The sequence below is a fragment of the Tiliqua scincoides genome, chromosome 2, assembly GCF_035046505.1.
Source record: "Tiliqua scincoides isolate rTilSci1 chromosome 2, rTilSci1.hap2, whole genome shotgun sequence".
NCBI classification, from domain to species: domain Eukaryota; kingdom Metazoa; phylum Chordata; class Lepidosauria; order Squamata; family Scincidae; genus Tiliqua; species Tiliqua scincoides.
Window position 1 is genome coordinate 241,670,813 of NC_089822.1, and position 24,505 is coordinate 241,695,317.

The 24,505-nt window shown below is 43.5% G+C and overlaps 1 protein-coding gene across 1 annotated transcript in view; it reads left to right on the forward strand.

Moving 5' to 3' along the window:
- ADAMTS9 (ADAM metallopeptidase with thrombospondin type 1 motif 9) overlaps positions 1-24,505 on the forward strand; it is a 167,899-nt gene that overhangs the window by 139,765 nt on the left and 3,629 nt on the right. Inside the window, exons 31-37 of the mRNA XM_066613881.1 lie at positions 7,406-7,576; positions 14,334-14,528; positions 17,085-17,217; positions 19,383-19,477; positions 20,110-20,204; positions 20,303-20,436; positions 22,681-22,772. Coding sequence (XP_066469978.1) covers positions 7,406-7,576; positions 14,334-14,528; positions 17,085-17,217; positions 19,383-19,477; positions 20,110-20,204; positions 20,303-20,436; positions 22,681-22,772 — 915 coding nt within the window. The remainder of the gene's footprint in view (positions 1-7,405; positions 7,577-14,333; positions 14,529-17,084; positions 17,218-19,382; positions 19,478-20,109; positions 20,205-20,302; positions 20,437-22,680; positions 22,773-24,505) is intronic.

Sequence of the window (24,505 nt, forward strand, 5' to 3'; positions counted from 1 at the left end):
GAGCAATGTTGTTCCTGATAATAGTTACTGTCACTTTAATTCTTGTGGAGATTTATGAAGCACTGAAACATGGATGGGATAATTAGTTGATTCAAACTACAGGTACACTGCTACCAGGTGGCCAAAGTTTGTGATACTCAAATGTCATTTAACATGCCATTACAGAGTTGCTAAAATGTGGCTCTGCATACGTGGGTTGTAGAGTGTGCTGCAGACACAGCAATTGTATAACCTAAATCCATGCAACCTGCATTCCTGTTGGACCTTGTGAATTGGCTGTCAGAAATCATATTTTTGCAGGCACAGTAGTCCGAGTAAGATCTATTGTCAAGACTAATAGTAGATAAGACTAAGTCAGATGTATGTCTTACATTCAGTGCATTTACCGGTACTCACAGTGTCAGGATGGTGCGCATGATGTAAACATTCCTGCAAAACATAATGTCAGAATCCTCCCCCAGAATAACATATGATGCATATTGTTCTGCTTCTTTGAAACATTAAGGTTACTTCTGGCATTATTTTTTGGAGACTCTTCTTAGGGTCTAATCCTATCCGACTTTCTAGTACTGATGCAGTCAGGCCAACGGGGCATCCTGCGGAGGGAGGTGGGCAGTAATGGAGGCCTCCTCAAGGTACGGGAATATTTGTTCCCTTACCTTGCGGCTGCATCAATGCTGGAATGTTGGATAGTATTGGGCACATTCATGTTGGAATATACTGTCGAGTTGTGATGTTAGAACTAGCGTGCATGCATCTATCCTGAAGAATTCACATCATACACAGCCCAAATCTGTGGACTCTCTATGATGGCAGAACTTATGTTCTGCTGTTGTAAATGATGTGCTGCTCTCATAAATGATGTGCTGCTGAAGCCAGGCAGGTCAATGCACCTGGCACGAATGAACCCAGATCGTGCCAGAGCAGGGAAGGTGATGGGCAGGGACATGCCATGGGCAGTTTGATGGAGGTTCAGGGTGGGAGAGGCTAGATCCTAGTGGCAGCAGAATGCACCAGGATGCTATCCCCGTTTTTTGCAGCCTGACCACCCCCTTCCCCTTCCTCTAATGCCAGCTAAATAACTGGCTTGAATCCAAAGAGACTTATAGGTGACCAGGCGGCCTATTGGGATGTAAATAAAGAAGTTTCACTGGCCATCTGGTTGCCCACCCTCCCCCTACACTATATGATGCAGTACAGCTCTGTTGGCACGGCTGCATGCTATGGACTGGCAGGGGATAGGATTCCGGGGTGGAGGTGGGTGGGTGGCAGGCGTTCTCGGGGGCAGACAGGCGGGCAGGCAAGGAGCAGGAGGCAGGCCAGGATCCGGCAGTTACGCTGGATCCTAACTCTGTTCCTAGGCAACCTGGTGCAGTTCCAGGCTGCTCGGATTTGCGCCGCCGATTGAGGTGGCGTAGATCCAAGTAGCTCCATTGGGACTGTAGTGACTCTCCCCAGGATAAGAGGAAAAGTTTCCCCTTACCTCTAGGTGAGCCTCTAGCTGCCTGAAACTTGCACTGGATACAGCGCAGGCGTGCTGGCCTGCCTGTTCCAGCACAAGTTAGGATTGTGCTGCACGTATACCTCTACAGCAGCAACTGTTACACTGCACATGCCCGATCTCATCTGATCTGGGAAGTTAAGCAGGGTCAGGCCTGGTTAGTACTTGGATGGGAGACCGCCTGGGATTATTGGGTGCTGTAGGTTTATACCATAGTCTTTCAAGACTGAAGGTTGCCAGCCACCATACTTCTACAGTTTAGGAACAGAAAGAGCCATGCTTTGAAGAGTTCAGGCACTGGCATTAACAGGTGGACCTGCAAAACAGTAGAAGGGCTTATCGGAACAAACTTGGGTCTTTTTGAACTGGTTCTCAGCTGAGCTGTATTAACTGAATCCTTCATTAGAGGATTTAATTTGGCAAGAGAGCGTAAAGAGTGGACATGCTGCCATGGACAAGTGTCAGCTAGATAATCAGAACTGTCCTTCAGGAAAACTGAGTATTAAGTTCATAAGGAAACACCAGGATATGTTCTAGCCTCTTAATGTCAGTAATAAAATATGTTAATTAAAGCAGGACATTTAATTTTTAGAAGGTAAAATACAAAGTTTTTTAAATGGATGTGTTTTGAGCTTCCCGATATACAAAGTGGACAGCATAAGCAGTTTCCTTAATTTTTATGGAATTTTTATACTGTTTATTGAAAATATCAGTTTTTCACCAGTGTAATCTGCTGTGTTTATTAATACAAGATAAATGCAGAGAACAAGTCTGTTCTAATATAAACGTGTATTTTTATATAACTCTTAAATGCTAGAAAATGCAACAGAGTCCTATAGCATTTGAAAGACTCCCAGACTGATTTTGGCATTGGCATGTGGAACTCCTTGCCACAGGATGTGGTGATGGCGTCTGGCCTGGTCGCCTTTAAAAGGGGATTGGACAAGTTTCTGAAGGAAAAATCCATTACGGGTTACAAGCCATGATGTGTATGCGCAACCTCCTGATTTTAGAAATGGGCTATGTCAGAATGCCAGATGCAAGGGAGGGCACCAGGATGAGGTCTCTTGTTATCTGGTGTGCTCCCTGGGGCATTTGGTGGGCCGCTGTGAGTTACAGGAAGCTGGACTAGATGGGCCTATGGCCTGATCCAGTGGGGCTGTTCTTATGTTCTTATGTTCATGGAGTAGCTTCAATAGACAACCCTTCTGAGAGTCATGAATACTGGATTGTATTAATCCAATACAATTCCTACTACTTTTTAATTTTTCTTACTGTAAAACAGATTACTGTACTATCTCAGAAATGCTTCAGGTATCGTTCTGGACGTGCCATGATAGGTTTGATCAAGCAGGTCTAAAGATGATGAGTACGGGTCACATAATGGCTAAGGTTGCAATCCTATATATATGTACCTGGAGGTAAATCCCATTTAACTCCGTGGATTTACTTCTGAGTAATCCACGCATTGGCTTGAGCAATAAGAGATGTCCCTGTTTTGAATCTCACCTTGGCTATGAATTCTTTATGCAAGCCACTTGCATTGCTTTATGGTAGCTTTATGCAAGCCACTCCCTCAGTCAAAGCTGTCCAACTGCTATATGGGAATAATGATACTTACTTTGCCAGGCTGTTGAAACAATATTATAAGCATAAGTCATGTAAAGCACTTTCTACACTTAGAACACAATCCTATGTTTGTAAGTCCCCATTGTCTTCAGTGGGGCTTACTCTCAGTACAGTGTGCTTAGGATTGCAACATCAGAAATTCTTATATTATTATTAATATTAGAAATGACTGTTCTGATCCCCATTTATGACAAACCAACCATTTTCATTTCTGAATTTGCTGGAACTATTTGCTAATTCAGAGCATTCAGCTATATCTAGATGTGTCACGGTTCACACAAAACATATATGTGAATTTGTGCCATCTGGCCCAACACAGAGGGATTCAGATATCAGCATATATGTAATTATTAAAGAAGTGGGTAATATTGTAGGTGACGCAAAACTGCGTAACAAAATCTGTCCTATGATCTAAATTTGCTTTCAAACCTTTTAAAAAAGATTTTTCTGTCTGCTAAAAATGGTACTTACCAGATATGAGAAAAGGAGTCAGTAGGTGTAGGGGGAGGGATACAGTTGAGAAGAGTTTAATGTTGTTTAAAAGCAGAAAGCAGGGATATCAGAGAAAGCTCTCAATATTTGTGGTTTAATAAATCATGGCATTTATCTATACTGACCTACGCTTTCAAGATTTCTCAGGAGATGACTGACATCCATGCATGTCTGCTCAGAAGTAAGTCCCATTATAGTCAGTGGGGCTTACTCCCAGGAAAGTATGGATAGGATTGGGCTGTTAAAATCTACTGTCATGGGGAAAAAAGGATGTATGCAGAGGAGCCTGTCCTTGTTTTTTCTCTGTTGTCCTCCTATTCCTCTTTTGAAAACAATATCCCAGACAGGTAGACCAGATGATTGATTGATTGATTGTTTGTTTGTGGGGGACTCAGAGACGTTTATATTAAACTTGAAAGCAGGATCTGTAATGGTTTATATATGCGTTTGTATGTGGTAGGTGAATACAAATGGTGTTTGTTTCACAGTATGCCACTGTAACCAATTGATTGAAATATATACCTGTAAGTCTAAGCTGTGCATCCACATAATAAAGTTTCGGACTGAGTCTGTAGGATCCTTTACCTGATGTCTTCCCCACCCACCCTCACCAATATAATTTTGGCACCTTCTGACAGTATCATCACCAAAACGGGTATCTGGCATGCTCTGGTCACATGCTTAGTGTATCTGCCTTTGCTATATGTTCACAATTGCACAGAACTTGTTTTTTCTCAATCTTTTATAGTGCTTTGAGGTTAAATTTTAGAGGAAGGAAGACAAATATGCAAAAGCAAACACAGTGCCCTTTTCTGCAAAGTTTGAGAGAGACGAAAGACTTTTCAAGGCTGAGACAGAAGTTTTGTTTTTAAAATTTTTGTCTTCCACTATGAGCTTGACTCACCACAATATGTTGCGCTATCAAATCTTTCAGCATACAATATTGTCGGGACATCATCTAATTTACTTAGGGATATTTTTCTAAAGGAAAATACATGCTTGTCTTCTTTCTGTTAATTTAAATTCCAAAGGTGCTCCAGTCCCATGTAGTAATAAGTAAATAGAAATTCTGAGGGAACATCTATTCAGCTGGTATAAAATTTCACAGCTTGAGCAGCATTTCTATAATGTACACTGGCTCCGGGTCCAGACCCTACTGAACTTATCAACTAAGAAAGGAACAAAGAAAAGATGCAAACTTCCTTTGCTTGTCTCCAGCAATACCCCTCTTCAGAGAAGTGTGTGAATATGGCAGGAAACGCAGTCTAAATATAACACATCAGATTTAATTCAGGTAATACACTTAACAACTACTTAAAAAGTAGGTCACTAAATAGCATGCATTTGCAGAACTTACCAAATTGGAATAATTAGCTCCCAAACTGCTCGTGCCCTGCCTCTCCTTTTCTCTCTCATTCTGTCTTTGTTTCTCCCTGTCTGTTTCTCACCATTTTTGGTATAACTTTCCACAACTGGAAAGCATTAGATATCCCTCCCCCCCCCCACACACACACATTGCCAACCCTTTTGTGGGAGGTGAATGTTTGATGGGTCACGCTGGTTTTGAAAAGCTTTCCAGGCTCTCCCTGTGCGGGTTATGTGGGCGTCCTTGTCTGTGTCTGTGCTCTGTAAATCTCTAACATGTGATGAAACAGACTACAAGGAATGCTAAAAATATTTGTTTAAAAAAAAAAAAACCCTACTGCCTTCCCCATCAGTAATCATCAATTAAATGACAGCCCAGATTTTGCAGGCTATTTAAACTTGGTAGCACCTTACATGTCTTTCCAGTCTTTTTTTTTTTTTTGGGGGGTCTGGTTGTCTGATGGACAGAAAGGGAAAAAAGTCACCTGGCCTGCCACAGAAATAGTTTACATATTATTTACTGAGTTGAGGTATATTTGAATTAAACCAGCTGGTACTAAATCCAAGTTGACACAAATGGCCTGTTTGAAACAAGGTTACAACCACCTCATTAATTCCTGAACTTGAACCTCTTGACTGCCTCTAATTTAGTTTTCCCCACTTTTGCTCAGGTGTGCTAACACTGCTTTCCTTGTTTGGACATGGAAAAGGGTGGCTTTTGATGTGGGGCTGACTTTAAGATGATTTGTAATTCTCAGTTTGTACAAAAATGTGGCAACCCAGTAGTAAATGGGGACCTTCTCACAGAGACTTCAGTTTGCCAGTGTTGAAAAAGTTGCACTGATCAACAGTTTGTCTCCAGAGTCAATTCAAGATGCCAATTCTGTCTTTAAAGCTTTGCACCATTTGGGTCTGCTTACTTAAAGAAATATTTAAATATATATGTCCCTGGCCATTTCACTTTGCATAGGTCTTCGGGCAGTGAGGTTGACTCTGAACCATGATGTCTACGATAGTGCCACATTGGTGGAACTGTCTCCTCCTCAACTACCTCGAACTGTTGCAGAATTTGAGAACCACTGGGCTAAGAAGCTACTAAACCCTTGCATCCACATCACTGATTGGCGTATCACCCATGAGGACCTGTTGGCCACAATCATGAGCCCTCTGTAAAGTGAATAATGTTGTATAGTGAACCTTGTTTTACTACAGATAATCCCTTGTAAAGGAATTTAATTGTAAAATGAAAAAAAAAGCTTTGGAAAAATCCAAATATGTCACCTCCGTTACCAGTGTCACAAGGCTGTAAAAAGCTGCTTTTACTTTGTTAACACTCATCTTTCTTTTATTGCCTTTTCAGTTCTGAAATGCTAGTGTATTACTGCAGAATAAGACTTTTGCAGAATGGCAGAATATGCACTTTTAATTAATTAAATAAATAAATATTGTAGTGTATCATGAACAAAAACTCCCCAATTTTTTTCCCCCCTTCAGTTCATTCAGAAGAACTTTTGTAATTCACAGGTGATAAATAACCACAGTCTGAAAGCAATATTTATCTTTCCCAGGGTTGTTTCTATCTTCTCTTCCCTGTTTTCCTCTTCTCAAGGCTTTGTTTTGACTCTGCCGTCTTCTGTTTAGTACAGAGTTTCTCAACATTTGTTCTCCACTGTACCACTTTACATGGTCCACCTATTCAAAGTACCGCCGGAAGTAACTGGGAATGACATCATTGCCAGTTACTTCTGCGTTGGGGGGCCAGACACCCCTCTGGGTTTGGAGGTCAGACACCAGTAAGAGGCTCAGGGTGGGTGGGAAGGAAAGGGTTTTTTGAGCACAGAAAAGCATGCTTTGACGCCTCCTGCCACTGTTGTGTCATATTCCTGGTCTCGCTGCCGGTCAGCAGGGGTCCCTTGAGTACTACCAGATATCACCTCAAGTACCACTGGTGGAACCTGTACCACTGGTTGAGAATCACTGGTTTAGTATGTTCATTCCAAGATATCATCCTGAGCTTTTTCAGGTTGCCAGGAGTGATGTAAAAATACCTGTTAGTGTAAAGTCCTACCGTAATATAATGCACTAGGAACACAATATAAAATACACAAGATAAAAAAGAATAATAAGAGTATGAAAGCAAGAATGACTTTAAAAACTCAGTAAAAATCAATACTTGTTGAATAATACTGTGTGCTTCTATCTAGACTTGTTTCAAAAACTGAAGTTCTCACTGTCACTTCTAGTCTAGATTTCTAACTTAACTTTAGCCCATGTATAAGGAACAAAATGGGAGATAATTTTTTAGCAGGAGAATCTTGTAATGGTCACATCTGCCCCTTCATCGATCTGTTTCTTACTTTTCCTGAGTGCTGCCAAATGGCCACCAACCTCTCTAGCTGATCTTTTTTGTCTTGACAGTGTAGCAAAAGCTGTGGTGATGGGTCCAGATACCGCAAAGTGACCTGCATGACTCAAAATATGCAAGAAGCTGACAGCCTTCACTGTGATCTAAACAAGAGGCCACCTGATATTGAGAGCTGCAACTTGCCACCCTGCGAGTATGTCTGGATTACAGGGGACTGGTCAGAGGTACGTGTGCCAAATCTGGGAGAATGAAGAAGATGAGAACTAGGAGGGTTTGTATTTCACACATTCAAATGCGAAGAATAAAGTATGCAAATGTGGCAGGTTTACATAATTCTCCCTGATTTTCCATATTTGCAAAACTGGGGGGTCCTGAAGAGGAAAGGGGCATTCCAGGAGGCAGGGCTAGTCAGCAGCTACGTCTCTTCCACTGTTTGAGGTCCTAAACCATATCACCCCCTCCTTTGCCCTAGGAGAGAAGTTCCCATTGCTCTCCTCCAAGGCAGATAGCATCTGTAGATGGATCCAGATTGAGACCATGGCAGGGCAATGTGTTAACATTCCTTGTGCCACATTCCCAATTTGGATTGGATCCCACCAGTCTTTAGGTTACTATTTACTAAATTGGCTACAGGCATCTCCCCCCCCCCTGTATCTACAGGGGATACATTCCCACACCCCTGTGGATACTGAAACCACAGATAAAAGGGGACCCTATATTTACTGTGGTGCCAAGCATGCATCTCTCTTCCACTGCAGCCTGTTATAGAATACTAGAGGAGGAATGTGAGAAACAGCTGTCCGGAATGCTAGAGGAGGTTGACTAAAAGAATGCTTCCTGCTTCCTGTTAATGCTCTCTTAGTCTCCCTCCTCTAGCGTTCTGGCTAGAGGAGTGGCAGTTCCTGCTTCCCTGCCCCTTTTCTCTCCTCCACCACTACAGGGCAAGGGAAGTAGTTGGAGATCTCCTCGGAGTAAAGGAACATCTGTTCTCTTGTCCTGTGTCAGGACCAGTCAGCCCCTATGGGGCTATTCGGATCTGCACCAGCTCCATAATTGGTGCAGATTTAAGTAACCCATTTATGGCTTTCACATGTGTGTGGGGGGGGGATAGGATTTGGTAGCAGCCTCTGCAGCCTTTCTTGCCCTCCCTCCTGTGTCTGAACGGCCTCCTTGGCTGCCCCCTCCAGTTTCACCTCCTCCCTGCCGTCCTTCTTACCAGGAACACCTCCCCACCACCTGGCGGGGAACTAACTGTTGGTGGCTCCATCCAGCATGGAAGTTCAGAGCCGACTGGTGCTGTCCTCTCTGCCGGTGCCATTTGTCTCCTGGCCACTGCAAAGTACCTTACAGTACTTTTTGTGTTGGCCGTTGCCTGGACAGTGTGCATGCGAGCATCGCTGCCCAGGCATAGGATTGGGCCCTTAATTTCATATATTTTGTGTCCAATAGATATGCCCATATTTGGTCCAACTGTTGTGAAAACTAAAATGAAAAATCAATCAGAACTTGTGACTACGAACTAAAGAATGAGAGGCTGAGAACTAAAAAAGCTGACAACTAAAACTAACCATTTGTTCTCATAAATATGAGGGTCGTGTTCATACTTCTTGAACAAATTTGAGCTGGCAGCTCTGCCCCTCAACCCTGAGCATACCTGTCAAGAGAAACCGATTGCTTTCCATTGTCACCAGAGCTGAGCACAGAAGGAAACAGACTGATCCTGGCCTGATCTCTCTGCTCATTTCTGAAGGAGCATTTCACACCTGGAAGAGCCACAAAGGGAAATTTGCTATTGCTGACCAAGCAAAAAAGGGAAAATGAAAGAGCAGAAGGGAACTGCGTTGTAAAAAGAACAAGCATGCAGATATACAAGTAGTAGGGTTGGGAAGGTCCAAGTGAGCATTCCCTAAACTTAATTCAGGGTTATTGGGGGAGGGATTGAAGACTGATATATGCCTTTAATGGGGAGAATGGACAACTGGCTACATTTCTGTACTGATTTTGATAATGCTATCAAAAACCTTTGATTACACAGAGCAGTAATTTTCCTTAATTCTCTAGTGACAACTTCTAAGGTTTCCAAGGATTTAAAATTTGGGGAATAAGCAGGACCTGGGAAGGAAATTAGAACAGATAGATTAATAGATACCTAGATAAAGATAACAGAATCAGCCTGCAATCCTAACCGCACTTTCCGGAGAGTAAGCTCCATTGAACAAAATAGGACTTACTTCTGAGTAAACCTGGTTAGGATTGTGCCCTCAGGGCTCAATCCTATCCAACTTTCCAGCACTGATGTGGCTGCAGTGCAGCACAAACATTTCCTTAACCTGAGGAGGCTTCCATGACCACTGCAAAATGCAGTGTGCACCCTGTTGGCAAGTCTACATCGGAAAGTTGGATAGGATTGGGCCCTCAGTGAAGAGCATACTTAAGAAAGACCCTGCTGGATCAGGCTAAAAGCCCACTAGTCTAGCATTCTGTTTCCCACAGTGGTCCTCCAGCTGCCCATGAGCAGGAGATAAAGGCGTACTTCTTTCCCACTATTGCTCTTCTGTGTTATTGGATGTGTAACACAACTGCTGGGATCCTGTGTAGTTACCAGTGGTGCAGTATATTGGCTCAGAGGGGAATGACAATTTAAGAACATAAGAAGAGCCCTGCTGGATCAGGCCAAAGGCCCATCTAGTCCAGCTTCCTGTATCTCACAGTGGCCCACCAAATGCCCCACGGAGCACACAAGACAACAAACACAACCTGTGGCCTGGTGCCTGATCCTGAATCTGGCAATCAGAGGCAGCCTGCCTCTAAAACCAAGAGCTTGCACATACCTACTATGACTTGTAACCCGTAATGAACTTCTCCTCCAGAAATTTGTCCAATCCCCTCTTTGGGCATCCAGGCAAGATGCCATAACTACTCCTTGTGGCAAAGAGTTCCACAAACTAATTACATGCTGGGTAAAGAAATGTTTTCTTCTGTCTGTCCTAACCCTCCCAACACTCAGCTTTCGTGGATGTCCCCTGGTGTTATGCGAAAGGGAAAAGAGCGTTTCTCTATCCACTCTGTCCACCCCATGCATGTTTTTGTATATCTCAATCATGTCCCCCCTCAGGCGCCTCTTTTCTGAGGGGAGGGTGAATGGTGCAGCTAGCAAACTTGTGCAAAATGGTGCAACTAACAAATATCAATAAATTATGGGGGATAATTTAACAATAATAGAGAAGGGGAATCAAAATTAAGTGATTATTTATTGTTGTGCAATGCACTGCAGGAGTTGCTGGGCAAGAGCACCAAGACTAGGTGATTCTCCTGTTTCAATGTGAAGTTTAAAAGACAGAAAAGTGCTTTTAAGAAAGCCCAGGAGCAAGCCCTTGTTGGCTTGAGGGAGGGGAGCAGGACAAGAGAGTTGGAGCTGCTTCCCTGGCAGAATGGAGCACACTGCATAGTGGTCCACGAGAATGACTGCCCAGCTCTCACTGTCTGCTGTAGCTTTGGTTGCACTTGCATCCAGAAGCAGGGGAAAAAAAGGTTGGGAGGAGTTTACCCATCCAAGGTGCTGGCTTAGCACGGTGGTCCTTGAATTGCAGCTGAAATAGGCGGCAGCTTATTGCAACACCAGCAGGTGACTTGTTCTTATGGTCAAATGTGCTATCCAAGCAAGATGCAGTTGCCCGTAGAATTTTCCAAGGAACAGGCAAGACTCCTTCCCAGCCAGCCTGATAGACTGGGGAGGTAAGGTGATTGCACTGTCAGTAAAAAGTGTGACCTTTCTCTTGGTCTGTGGGTCTTGAGGTCTCTTGTCATCACTCTTGCTTCCGAATCACGTTACTGGCCTGGGTTGTGCCATGTACGTACACACACACGCACTCTCTCTCTCTCTCTCTCACACACACACACACACACACACACACACACACACACACACACACACACACACACGTTTCCTCTATTTGCATCAAGTGAAAGAAATCAAAAGGCTCGTCAGGCAACACTTGCACCTGGTATTCACTGACATGTTACCACTGAGCCCTGAGCCATTATGATTAATAGATATGGATAGAGCTGCTCTCCATGAATTTGCCAATTCCCTTTGGAAGCTATCAGCACATCTTGTGGAAACTTATTTCATAGGCTACTTATGCGGGGTGTGAAGTACCTCCTATTGTCTGTCCTAAATGCCCTGCCAATCATTTTCACTGGTGACCCCTTGGCTCTCCTGTTGTGAGAGGAAGAAAAACTTCTCTCTATCCACTCTTTCCACATTGTGCATTATTTCATGTCTCAATCATGCTCAATCACCATTTTTTCCAAGGTACAAAAGCCCCAAACATTGTAGTTTTTCCTTGAAATGGAGGCGCTCCAGTCCTGTGTTTATTTTAGTTGCTCTCTTCTGCACCTTTTCCAGCTCTACAATACCCTTCAAGAAGATGACCAGGAAAGCGAATAGTTCCCTGGCTATTGGAAGGGCCTTACTTTTGCTTCTTTATTCCTTACAGAAATGGGTGTAATTTCCCTAAAAGCAACAAAGCAAAGAACATCTGAAACATAATTATTTTCTATAAGCCACAGTAGTTCCAATGCTGCAAACACATTCATGCTTTAATTCAGGTCTATCGCATGTTGTCATCCCCATGAAGCTGACTGTTGCCACATGCATGATGTAAGCTGTTCCTAACCATTGATGTTAAAAGCAAGAGATTTGTATAAAAGAGAGAGCCTCTTTAAAAAAAAAAAAAAAAAGACTGGAGGCAAATCTTCATCTGCTTCTTCTGCAAACATTTTAGAAATGGGTTATGTCAGAATGCCAGATGCAAGGGAGGGCACCAGGATGAGGTCTCTTGTTATCTGGTGTGCTCCCTGGGGCATTTGGTGGGCCGCTGTGAGATACAGGAAGCTGGACTAGATGGGCCTATGGCCTGATCCAGTAGGGCTGTTGTTATGTTCTTATGTAACATTTTATTTTACTTTGGATTGACATCTCTTGAAAACATTTCCTTGTGTGAAGGTTTGTTTTCAAACACTTTTGCACGTGCTCCATATGCCCTGTTTTTGTGCTATTAGGAAACCACAGGACATCTGATCCTGCAGATACTTGAAGTACGTTCCTTAACATGGGAAATGTACTCTGATCTTAGATAGCAGGACATGATGGCATTGCTATTGCCAAGTGTGTGCTCATTTGCAGGTTATAACTGCAGTGAATATAGTCGGCACTGTTAGTCTTCTGTGATAAAAACATAGGGAAACTATTACAGAATTAACATTCTACTTTAAAAACAGGGTGTTAACTTTGACTCGATCATGCCTAGATGTCCAGTTGTCCTGCTGGCAGAGAGATTTTTGAAAATACACATGCAATCAGGGCAGCTCATTCATGCTCAGAGGTTCCCAAAGTGTGTACCAATTTTTCCAGGGTGCTGTAGAGCCCCTGTGATTTCTAAAGGTACTGTGGCCCCAGCAAGTTTGTGAACCACTTTTCTAGGTGATACAGGTCAGCAGCTGATTGGGGGGGGGGGATGGCGAGAGGTTGGCAGATTCGGGATGATCTTCACCTTAAGTCTGCCACTGCCACCTCGCTCCAGCCTGCTGCAGATGCAGTCTGCACTGATCCTCCTACCTGCTAAAAGCAAGCAAGATGATATGCCTCCTTGCCTAGATCCTGGTGCAGTTAATTCAGATAAGGAAGTGCAGAACTTCTGGTTTGATTTATGAGAATCATGTAAACAAAGGAACTTCTTCATTTGTGCGGTCCCAAATCAAACTGGAAGCCCTGCACTTTTGAAGAAGGCACACCAGGAGCAAAGTAAGGGGTTTTATTTTTCAAGCAGAGATGGCAGCATCAGGTGGCATTTAGGTTTGCACCGCCCCTGCATGCAGTCACCCCAGCAGAAGGAAGCAGTACCATTTACACTTAACATTAGAATGAGCCAATTTATCTAGTCTGTTTCGCTTTCCTTTTGTTTGTAAAACATTCTCTCTCTTGTACATTGAGATATTGAAATGGACTGTGACACACAGATTCAGGATGCACTTCTACTTTTCCAGTTGGAATACTAGCTCAGAACCTGTATTTGCTTTCAGTAGACCAGGATAGAGATAAAATGCACCACAGAGTGATATCTATCTTGAAGACTGAGATAACAGAATGAAATTTGGTACACCCTTTTCAAGCAGGGCAGTAAAGGTGTCAAACACAGAATAATGCAATACCTTCCTTGAAATACTGGGATTTAAATTGTTATAATGTTTGCAGTATAATTCACCATTTGAAGTTTTTATACCTGCTCAGTCCTTCACCCATTTTCAAGGCAGGGTGGTGAGAAGAATGATGTAAAACATACCTCGTATAGTAACACAATAATTGAAGGAAGGCCTCTTGAACCATATACCCCTACTAGTTATTGCTCATTGAAGGTAAAAGTTGCATTTCTTTCATGTACCTGCCTCAAGCTAATATCATCATCCATCTCACTACATTATCCTTCCTAGCAATCAATTTATTTATCACATTCTTAACTGTCATACTCGGACTGTGTCAAAGAAATGGAAGTTGGGCTGCTGGTTTGGGGGAGGAAGTAAGGGCACTGCCTTAGCAATGCACAATGTTCCCCCTGAAACTAACTTGGAAAGGGAAAGGGACGGTAATTTGTGTCTGATGGGCCACTGTCTTGGTCTAGAGGCAGACATAGGGAGGAGATGGAAAGACCAAGGACAGAGAGACTGCATGGGAGTGCTGAACAGCATACAAGGTAACTTGAAGTGAGAATGGTGGGAGCAGATAAGGGCAAGAAAAGGTTATTTGGGGGGAGGGCTGGATCCTTCCTGTACCCCAAATACCCACTCTGCCCATAAAATTTCACAGGTCTTGGAACTGGCAGATAACAAATGAACCAGGTTTTTCATCATCTTCTTTGTCAAAAGCTTAATTTGAGCATCCATGTGTAACACTGACAAAACCCTGTGATTTTTCTTTTTCAGTGCTCTGTGACGTGCGGCAAAGGCTACAAGCAACGGCTGGTCTCCTGCAGTGAAATTTACACTGGGAAGGATCATTATGAATATGGTTATCAGAATACAGTCAACTGTCCAGGCACACAACCACCAAATCTGCACTCATGCTATTTAGGCGATTGCCCAGTTTCAGCATCTTGGAGAGTTGGAAATTGGGGAAGGGTAGGTTTTTAATCGTATTCTTTCCGTTTTTATTTGTTATTAGTGTTAACGTGTAGCCTGTCCTGCCCTAAGAAAATGAAGTAGGCAAGTACAAAAAAAAGATGGTTCTTTGTCCAAGGAGTAACTACCCAAAATAAGCAGATGGGGGAATGGCACCAATAACTGATGGCCTCATCTCTTCACATCTATATTTCCTTTTCAAAATTCCTAAAGGAATTCGCAATCCATTCACCAGTCAACATACATCCCATATTTCCCTCTTGCATCTCTTTTTAATGGATAGTTGTACACTGTCCCATAAATCTCGCACTTCCCATCTTATTTGCCATCAAGTCTGCCTGCTCAAGTTGACTAGTGCTTACAAGTGCTGTCTACCTTGTTGCACATGTGGCAATTGATTTATCATCAAAAGCAGAATCTGCAATGTTTTTGTCTACTCTTTGGCCTACATTGATTATGGTAGCTTGCAAATTCTAAGATATCTTATATCATATGAGTCAGACCAACCTGTTACCAGTAGCCAGAAGGAGCCATCAGAAGTAGCCACCGAAAGGTGTCTGCCTTTTGCCAATAATTCTTCATCCCTGTCAAATACGGAAGAACAGTTCAATTCTTAGCAATTGAAAGACTGAATGAAGAAGGGCAGGATGAATAAACTAGTGTTGACCAAAGCATATTTAACCATGGTGGCCTAATTGTGTGATCCTGTGTTGCTAGGAGCTATAGAAATTCACTACTGGAAAACTAAAAATTCCAGTTACAGGATTGTATATAAATTCTTTTATTTTTCTTTTCATTTTTTTTTCTTTTTTACACTAATTCTTCACCCCTAAGAACTTCTGGCATTTGTTTGGAGTTCAGAAATATCTGATCTTGTTGCATCTAATTGTTTTATTGCTTGGACTAAAAGTAAATCCAGCTCATACCAACTTTTGAAAAGAGCTTTTCCAACAGTGTCCCATTAAATTTCAAGCCTGTAAAATGAATTTTTTGCCTGAGCTTTTTTGCCAACATTTTGTTTGAATTTTTGCCAGCATTTTGTTGTCGATAGCTTTCTTGTATATTTTTGCTAGTATAAAAAGTCCATCCACTATACTGAACGAATGGAATAGTTAGCCAAGGCGATCCTTTGCTCCTAGAGACAGTTTCTTCCTTTTAGTACTTGTTATTGCCATTGACACAGAGGTGACATCAGGGTTTGTGGGCTTTAGAACAAGGGGACAAGCTAAGTGATGGGATACAAACATCCTAAGATGCCAGGATCTGGTACGGAAACATATGGCCCAATCCTATCCAAAGCTGATTCAGGGGGGCCGCTGAACCCATACTGTATCCAGCGCTGGATTTGTGCAGGTGGGAGGTATCCTTGGGGTAAGGGAACATTTATTCCTTTATCCTGTGTCGAGCCCCAGCCTGCCCTATGGAGCTACTTGGATCTGAGCCAGCTTAATTGCTGCCGCAGAAGTCCTGTGTAGAGCTTTCAGACCCAGGATGGGGGTTAGAATGCAGGGGAGGCCTGGTTCACCATCCCTGCCCCCTCCCAGGCCTGAACCGCCCTTCCCCACCCTCCCTCACCCTGAAACATTCCCTCCCCGCCTATGGAACACCTGCCTCAGTGCAGGACTTAACTGCCCCAATGGCTGTCGGATGGGATGCGATGCCCACAGGATGGCACAGGCTTTCCCGCTGGTGCCGCTTACTCCCAGGATGCCAAATAGTGCTTTACAGTGCTTTTACAACACCCAGGGCATAATGCATTATGATTATGAAAATGCATATACCATTTTTCAGTTTAAAAAAAAAAAAGTTTACTAAGCAGCTGCCACAACAAAATGAATAAGTAACTCCCTGTCCAGAAGGGCTCACACTCTAAAAGTAATCCTGGAAGCAAGTAGCTCTATTTGTGACTATACATGCGTACCCACATGGTTTCTAGCAGTGAGCAAGAGAATCCAGATGCTGCTTGCAAAACACTCTAAAAACATCTTTACACACAGTCAGCCCTGCTATATTTTTGTTTTCAAATCAGTGGCCTAAGCTTCACACAGATGTACAGGATATGCACAAATTATACAAAGACATCCCACACAGGCATGAGCATATCCTCCTTGCCACTGATTTCAGTTAACATAAGAACATAAGAACAGCCCCACTGGATCAGGCCATAGGCCCATCTAGTCCAGCTTCCTGTATCTCACAGCGGCCCACCAAATGCCCCAAGGAGTACACCAGATAACAAGAGACCTCATCCTGGTGCCCTCCCTTGCATCTGGCATTCTGACATAGCCCATTTCTAAAATCAGGAGGTTGCGCATACACATCATGGCTTGTACCCCATAATGGATTTTTCCTCCAGAAACTTGTCCAATCCCCTTTTAAAGGCGTCCAGGCTAGACGCCATCACCACATCCTGTGGCAAGGAGTTCCACAGACCAACCACCAACAGATCAAGTTAAACTCCTTCTTATTAAGTATTATAACTTCTTCTTCTGCCCCCCCCCTCTCAGCTTTTGGGTCTCGAGAATGGAACTGAACTTGATTTCCCTTATTTTTCAGTGCTCAGTGACTTGCGGAGTTGGAATAATGCACCGGTCAGTTCAGTGCCTTACAAATGATGACCAAGCAAGTACTTTGTGCCATGATGATTTGAAACCTGAAGAAAGAAGGACATGCCATAATATCCATGACTGTAAGGACTTTAAATTATTTTACACACCTGTAATGTTCCCTTACAGCACTGAACTATGCAGATTTACTAGGACATAAGTTCCACTGGCTTACCTGGCAGAGGGTCAAGGTGGCAAATGCCCCAGAGTGCCACTCCAGCAGGGGTGGCGCTGCCTCCCGCCCCTTGGCCACAACCCTCCTTGCCTCTCCTGGAGGCCTCTGGAGGGCCTTTAAAGCACACTGCTAGTTTTCAGGTGTAAACTGGAAGTGACAAAGACATTCTGGAGGCCTCAAAAGGCCTTTGGAGGGCCAGAGAAGGCCTCATGTGGCCTCCCCCAGCCCTCAGAAGGCCCCCGGTGGGAGGACATTCAACTGGGGGGGGCATTCTGCAGTCCTGGCCCCGGGCAGGATCAGGTTTGCCACTAATAAGTTCGACTGTGTTTAATGAGGTTTACTCCCAAGTAAGTATGCATAGAATTGTACTGTTGATGCTATATTAATACAAATTCAACTCCTGTAGTTTTAATGCTTAGCAAGTATCCCTGCTAAGTATATAGTAAATTGCATATATTAAAGTGTATATTAAAACTCATATGTGATCAAATGCCTAGGGTTGAGTGCCCTATACAGCCTCCTGCTGTGCTTTTCAAAATGTTTTGTCTTGGATTTGCAAAGTCCTCCCTAGTCAGCCTGGAATTTTGTTGGTTTTAGTCACACAGAACATAGGAAATTATTACAGGTGGAGCCTATTTATCCGCGTTAGTTCCATTCCATGACTCGGTGCGATTAACAAAAAACATGTTATGCTAAATTCCATAGAGTTATGCAAATACGCTGCAGCCTGACACTTCCGGATGGAAGGAAACTAAGGCAGCTGTTATCAATCCCCTCCTCTCCATCATACTCAGCCCTCCCGTTGCCATCTGTCCAGATTCTTTCACAGGTGGGATGCTGAGCTTTTAAGAGTCCAGTCCTATGCCTGCCTACTCAGAAGTACTAACTGCCTACTCCCAGGAAAGTGTGGGTCATTTTGTTTGTGTTGGCTGGAGCAGGAGAGCCTGCACCTTCTTGGGGGAGGGGGAGATTTGGCAAACACTCTCTGGGTTTTTTAAAGCAATCCCCTCTCCTCCCCCTCCTGCCTCCCCCTCCGTTCTCAGTTCTCACCATTGCCAGCTGTCCCACTTCTTTCACAGGTGGGATGCTGACCTTTTGAGAGTCCAGTCCTATGCATTTCTACTCAGAAGTTCCATTCTAGTCAATGGGGCTTACTTCCAGGAAAGTGTGGAGAGGATTGTAGCCTTGCTGGGCTGTTTTGTTTCCGTAGGCTGGAGCCTCCACCATGGGGGGGGGGGGTTCAGTAAACACTCCCAGGGTTTTTTTAAAGCAATCCCCTCTGTTGCTACTGCTCCTGCCTCTGTGTGTGTGTGTGTGTGTGTGTGTGTGTGTGTGTGTGTTTGAGAGAGAGAGAGAGAGAGTGCACTCCACCTTGCTGCAATGCTCTGGCTGCAGAGGTTTTCCGCCCCCCCTCCCCTCTTCAGCCTCTTTGCTGGCTCAGGCATCTAAAGGGGAACCTCTTCCATGGCTCCATATTTCCCTGTCTGTGCCAAGTGGAGCCTTTTTGCAGTGTTTTGGGCTGCCTGGAAAAGGAGTGAGATGCCATCAAAGGGCAAAGGAAGCAAAGGTGTGTGTGACTTTCAGGTTCCCCCCACCCCATTTGCATTGAGACAAATCCGAAGATAAAAAATCCGTGGATAAATAGGCTGCACCTGTATAGTGGTTGAGCATCATTAATCCTGAAATGCTCCAAAATTCAAAAGCTTTTGAGCACCAACATGATGCTCAAATTTCACATCTGACATCATGTGATGGGTCGCAGTCAAATCACAGACAGTTTATTCAGTGTCCCCAAGGGAAAAAAGACCCTCCTGGACCCTTCAGCTATGATATATATTTTCCGTACATTCCTAGATTCCCGTATCTCATTATATATATGCAAATATTCCAAAATCTGAAGAAATTTCAGAATCTGAAGTACCATTCTGTTCCCAAGCATTTCAAGATATTCAACCTTCCTTGTCAACTACATGGAAGTTTTGCAATGGAAAATGTTGATTTATTTTTTAAAAAAAAATCTGTCGAACATTAATTATCTTGCTCCTTAGTTACTAACATTTTTTTTTACTTTAGGTGAGTTGCCAACAAGCTGCAAGGAAGTAAAAAGGCTCAAAGTTTTCACTGATGATGGTGAATATTACCTTAAGATAAAAGGAAGGCACTTAAAGGTCTGTTTCAGCCACCCCCTGTGTCGTCTTTTTCATGTATTTTCTGCAATTGCAAAACTACGTGAGACCTCCTAACTTTAGACATTGCCACTGTGTTATGCATTTTCAATGGAACTAAACTCATCCAAAGTGTTCTTATTTATATTGTGTAATTCTACACTAAATTGAAAGCAGGACGTTCCATTTGGATGTCCTTAGAACTCCCTGGTTTTCCAAGGCGTTAGAGCTCTGGACTTGGAGGGGGGGAAAAACTTGTGTGTGTGTGTGTGTGTGTGTGTGTGTGTGTGTGTGTGTGTGTGTGAGAGAGAGAGAGAGAGAGAGAGAGAGAGAGAGAGAGAGAGAGAGAGAGAAATACTTAGAATTTTATTGCACAATCCTATACATGTATACTCAGAAGTAAGTCCCAGTGAGTTCAGTGTGATTGACTCCCAGATAAGTGTGGGAGCTCTAATAACATACATATGCCCTGAGATCCACTTACATTGTGTAATTCAATGATTAGATTTTTTAAAATCTAAATCATAATTAATTCTGTTACCTTGACTTCTGCCTTTGTCTCTTCCATCTTTTGATTTCTTAATTGTGCACTTAGCAGTCAGATGTCTGATGAAATTATGGGCTGTTTCTTCCAGATATATTGTGCTGGCATGGAATCTGACAGACCCAAAGAATATGTGACTCTTGCAAGTGGAGACGCCGAGAATTTCTCGGAAGTATACAGTTACAGGTAAGCACACCAGCCACTTGTATCTGATGATGCTTTGTTTTCTGTTCCTTTGTTATATTTCCTGTCATGAGTAGAAAAGGGTTTTTCTTTTGATTCAGATTGCATAACCCGACTGAATGTCCTTATAATGGGAGCAGAAGAGAAGACTGCCAGTGCAGGAAAGACTATACAGCAGCTGGGTTTTCTGCCTTCAGCAAAGTAAGGCTGGACCTGAACACTATGCAAATAATAAGTGAGTAACAACAGGCCTTTACCACCAAAATGAGTTTGTGTGTGAAATTTTAAAAAAAACTGAAAAAATCTAGGGCAATCTAGCAAGTAATTTCCTTCCACAGTCTAGGTCAACATTTTATACTACACTCTCCACTGTAGAAGTTTAAAGCCACCATTGTGAGCTTCTCTTAGTTCAGTTTCAATAAGAACGTTGTGGTGCTCTACATTCTTCCACCCTGCCACATATCTAGCTTGTCACATCTTCAGGGAAGTCTTTTCCTCCAGCTGAGCTCCAGTACAGAACTATAACCATAAACATTGCCATGCAAAATCTGCTTCCTGTGTCACTCCCACTTAGTTTGGTTGTGGAATACACTTCAGGGTGAGGCTCTGTGGTCTGTGCCTCAGTGTTCACTTCAGAATCAAGCCCCACTCAAAAGCATGGAAGGTATGAAGCAGCAGAATTTGTCAGATTTCACCCTATGGCAGCAATTAAAGGCTTATTTTTGCTTCAGCCGGAGTTGGACCTAGAGACAACTCCAAGTGAAATGCTCTTCAGGCGTGGAAATGGAGGTTGAATTAGTCTTAAAAGAGTTACAGCGCAATCCTATCCTGCGCTGGAACAGGCAAGCCAGGAGGCTTGCGCTGTATCCAGCGCAGGATAGGGGCCAGAAACAGCTTGGCCAGAGGCAAGGGGAAACTTTTCCCCTTACCCCGGGAAAGGGCTGCTGCCCCAATTTAGTCTCCTTGGACTTGTGCCACTTCTGGAGGTGGCACAAGTCTGAGGAGAGTGGAACGACCTGAAGCCGTTACGTTCTCCCTAGGATTGGGGGTTGGGATCCGGCATAACTGACAGATCCCAGCCCTGCCTCTCTCTCCCTGTCCGCCCCCAGGGCCGCCCACCCTCCCCCCGTCCAGGAGCGCCTCCCTCCCTCCTCCTCCCCCCGCCCAGGAGCGCCTCCCTCCCTCCTCCCCCCACACCTGCCTTTCATCCTTGTGTTGGCTCATCTGAGCCGACACAACGCAATGGGAGGAAACCGGCGCAGGGGCTTCCGTCAGCTTCTGCAGGCCAGCGCTTATGGGAGCGCCAGCCTGGCTTCCTCCCAAGGAGGCACAAACATGCCTTATGACACATTTGCAACCCTCCCAGGCCAGCCAAGGGACTTGGGCAGCCTAACTCCACATTAGGATTGCGCCCTTATTTTCGAAGGCTGCCATTCTTGACACACAGTAAGACCATATTCAAAGTCCATTTATGCCATTCCTGGGGATGTTTGAAATGGATTTGTTTTTTTCACAGATTTTGTGATTTGAAAGGCAGAAAGCAGTGTTATGTGTTTTTATTCCAAGTTCTTATTCTACATTCTCATTTTCATTCATTTTAAACCCTTGAAATGCAGACTAGGTAGGTGATTTAGGGCCCAGTCCTATCTAGGGGTATGCACTGCATATTGTGGTGGGATGGTAGTTATGGAGACCTCCACAAGGGAACATTTGTACCCTTGTCTCTGGGCTACATTGCAGCTGCATCGGCACTGAAAAGTTGGATAGGATTGGGTCCTTAGGCTGTAATCCTATCCACACTTACCTGGAGTAAGGTCCATTTACTATAATAAGGTTTACTTTTGAATAGATGTGCATAGGATTGGACTCTTAGTGTCAGCAGATTGAGCCACAGTATTATTTCTGACTGGAAAACTAATCTATTTTAGCTTCTGGAAATTATCTTAAACACTATAATGTATTGTACTGAGTACTTATTCAAATATTGTGATCACAAAATGCAGTGTTTCGTGTTTCTATGTGTTTTTAAGCAAAAAACAAACAAAGAAAAACAGCTCTAGCCATTCCCCAAACAATCTGATGAGACTCTGAATACAATGCTATCCCACAGTTCCAGGAAAATCTCAGGATACCAAACATGCTGCTGAAAAATAGAGACAGCATAGGGTGTAAATAATACCAGAAATGTCCTTGGTCTTCAGCATATTTCATCAGTGTAAATAATGGTTTGGTTCTCTTGCATGTTTGGAACGCCTCTGTCTTTCAGGATAAAGCAGTTTTATTATGCACGCAATTAAATTGCTTGCTGAGTCACACATTTAATTGACAACATTATTCAGGGACTATCCATGTGGATTCACAAAATTAATGTATAAGAGCGAGTGAACTATACCGATTGAGGTTCAAATAATATGTTTAGCTTTTTTCTCCTTCCTCTACTGCTCTCTTCTCTTTGCCTCTTACCAAACATTTTTCACAGCAACCGATTTACAGTTTGCCCAGACACTTGATGGAAGACCTGTTCCTTTCGCCACTGCTGGGGATTGCTACAGTGCAGCCAAATGTCCACAGGTATCTTGACAATAATAACTCTTAAAGCAAACATTCCAGCATTGTATGAATTATTTCTGAGCAGGACAGTCACATTCCAGCTGCTGTCATATACTGCTCTGATCGTTTCTTTTGTCAACATACTTGTGTCTTTAAAACAGTGTTGGGTGGGGGGCATGTGTGGAAATATTAGATGCTCTCGTCTAATGTTACTTGAACTTTGTCACAGTCAGCTATTGCGAACCTGCTTGAACTTCCCTAAATGTAAGTGCAAAGCCAACAGGTGCCTTCTCACCCAACAGCAATTAAGTTGTTGGGGATGAACACTTCCCATTCAGCAGGCATAGAATGTCTCGGCCATATCTCCAGACCACAAACCATTGTCAGAAGAAAAACAGAAGAATTGGGGTTTTTTCTACCCTTTCCTTCTCTTTGTGGCAGAAAATACACTGACTGTATTTCCAAGAGATGGTAGGAAATGAATAAATAGGGAAGGAGAGGACTTTGGAGACACTATTGCTTTCAGTTGGTCCAGTCATGGTCTAGAGCAGGGGTGCCCAAACTCCGGCCCTGGGGCCACTTGCAGCCCTCGAGGCCTCTCAATGCGGCCCTCAGGGAGCCCCCAGTCTCCAATGAGCCTCTGGCCCTCCGGAGATTTGTTGGAGCCTGCACTGGCCTGACGCAACTGCTCTCAGCATGAGGGCAACTGTTTGGCCTCTCAGTGAGCTGTGTGGGATGAGGGCTTCCTCCACTGCTTGCTGTTTCATGTCTGTGATGCAGTACCAGCAGCAAAGGCTGGTCTTGCTTTGTGCAAGGACTTTTGTAGGCCCTGAACTATTGCAAGACCTTCATTCTTTCATATACGTTCATCTTTAATATATTCATTTATGTAAACTTATGTAAATTTATTCAAATTTTAAATTTAAATTAATTATTTTTTTCCCCGGCCCCCGACACAATGTCAGAGAGATGATGTGGCCCTTCTGCCAAAAACTTTGGACACCCCTGGTCTAGAGCAGTGGTTCTCAAACTTTTAGCACTGGGACCCACTTTTTAGAATGAGAATCTGTCATCGCCAGAAGTGATGTCATGACCGGAAGTGACATCATCAAGCAGGAAGATTAACAATCTTGGGCTGCAATCCTACCCACACTTTCTCAAGAGAAAGTCCCATTTACTATCATTGTTAAAAGCATATACAGAGTAGCCTGTTAAAAGTACAGTTCTGTAACATGACCCAGTGCAATCACATGCCATCGAGTCTAATATATTAAAAATAAAATAGTGAAATAAATGGGGACCCAGCTGAAATTGGCTCGCAACACACCTAGTGGTCCTGACCCACAGTTTGAGAAACATTGGTCTAGAGAAATACTTGATAGTCAGTGTTTAGACTGTTGGTTTAGGACCAGGAGGACTGAGTTCACCCACTCAACCATAAGGTTTTATGGTGAGCTTGTGGCAGTCACCACGCCCATTCTGACCTACCTCACAGATCTGTTGGGAGGATAAAATGGGAAAGTTTTTATGCCACTCTGAGCTCCTTTGGGGAAGGACTAAAAATATTGCTTTGAGTGTAATGTTACATCAGTGTATTTCAGAAAGAATTAAACTGTGAGGATGGGTCTGAAAGAAGAACTTTTGGGGTTCTGTCTAACAAACAAAAGTGAGACTGAGGCAAAGTAGTGGGTTACAGAATAGAAGTATAAATGCCCTGTCAAGTTGAAGAACGACAACAGAGATGACAGCCACAT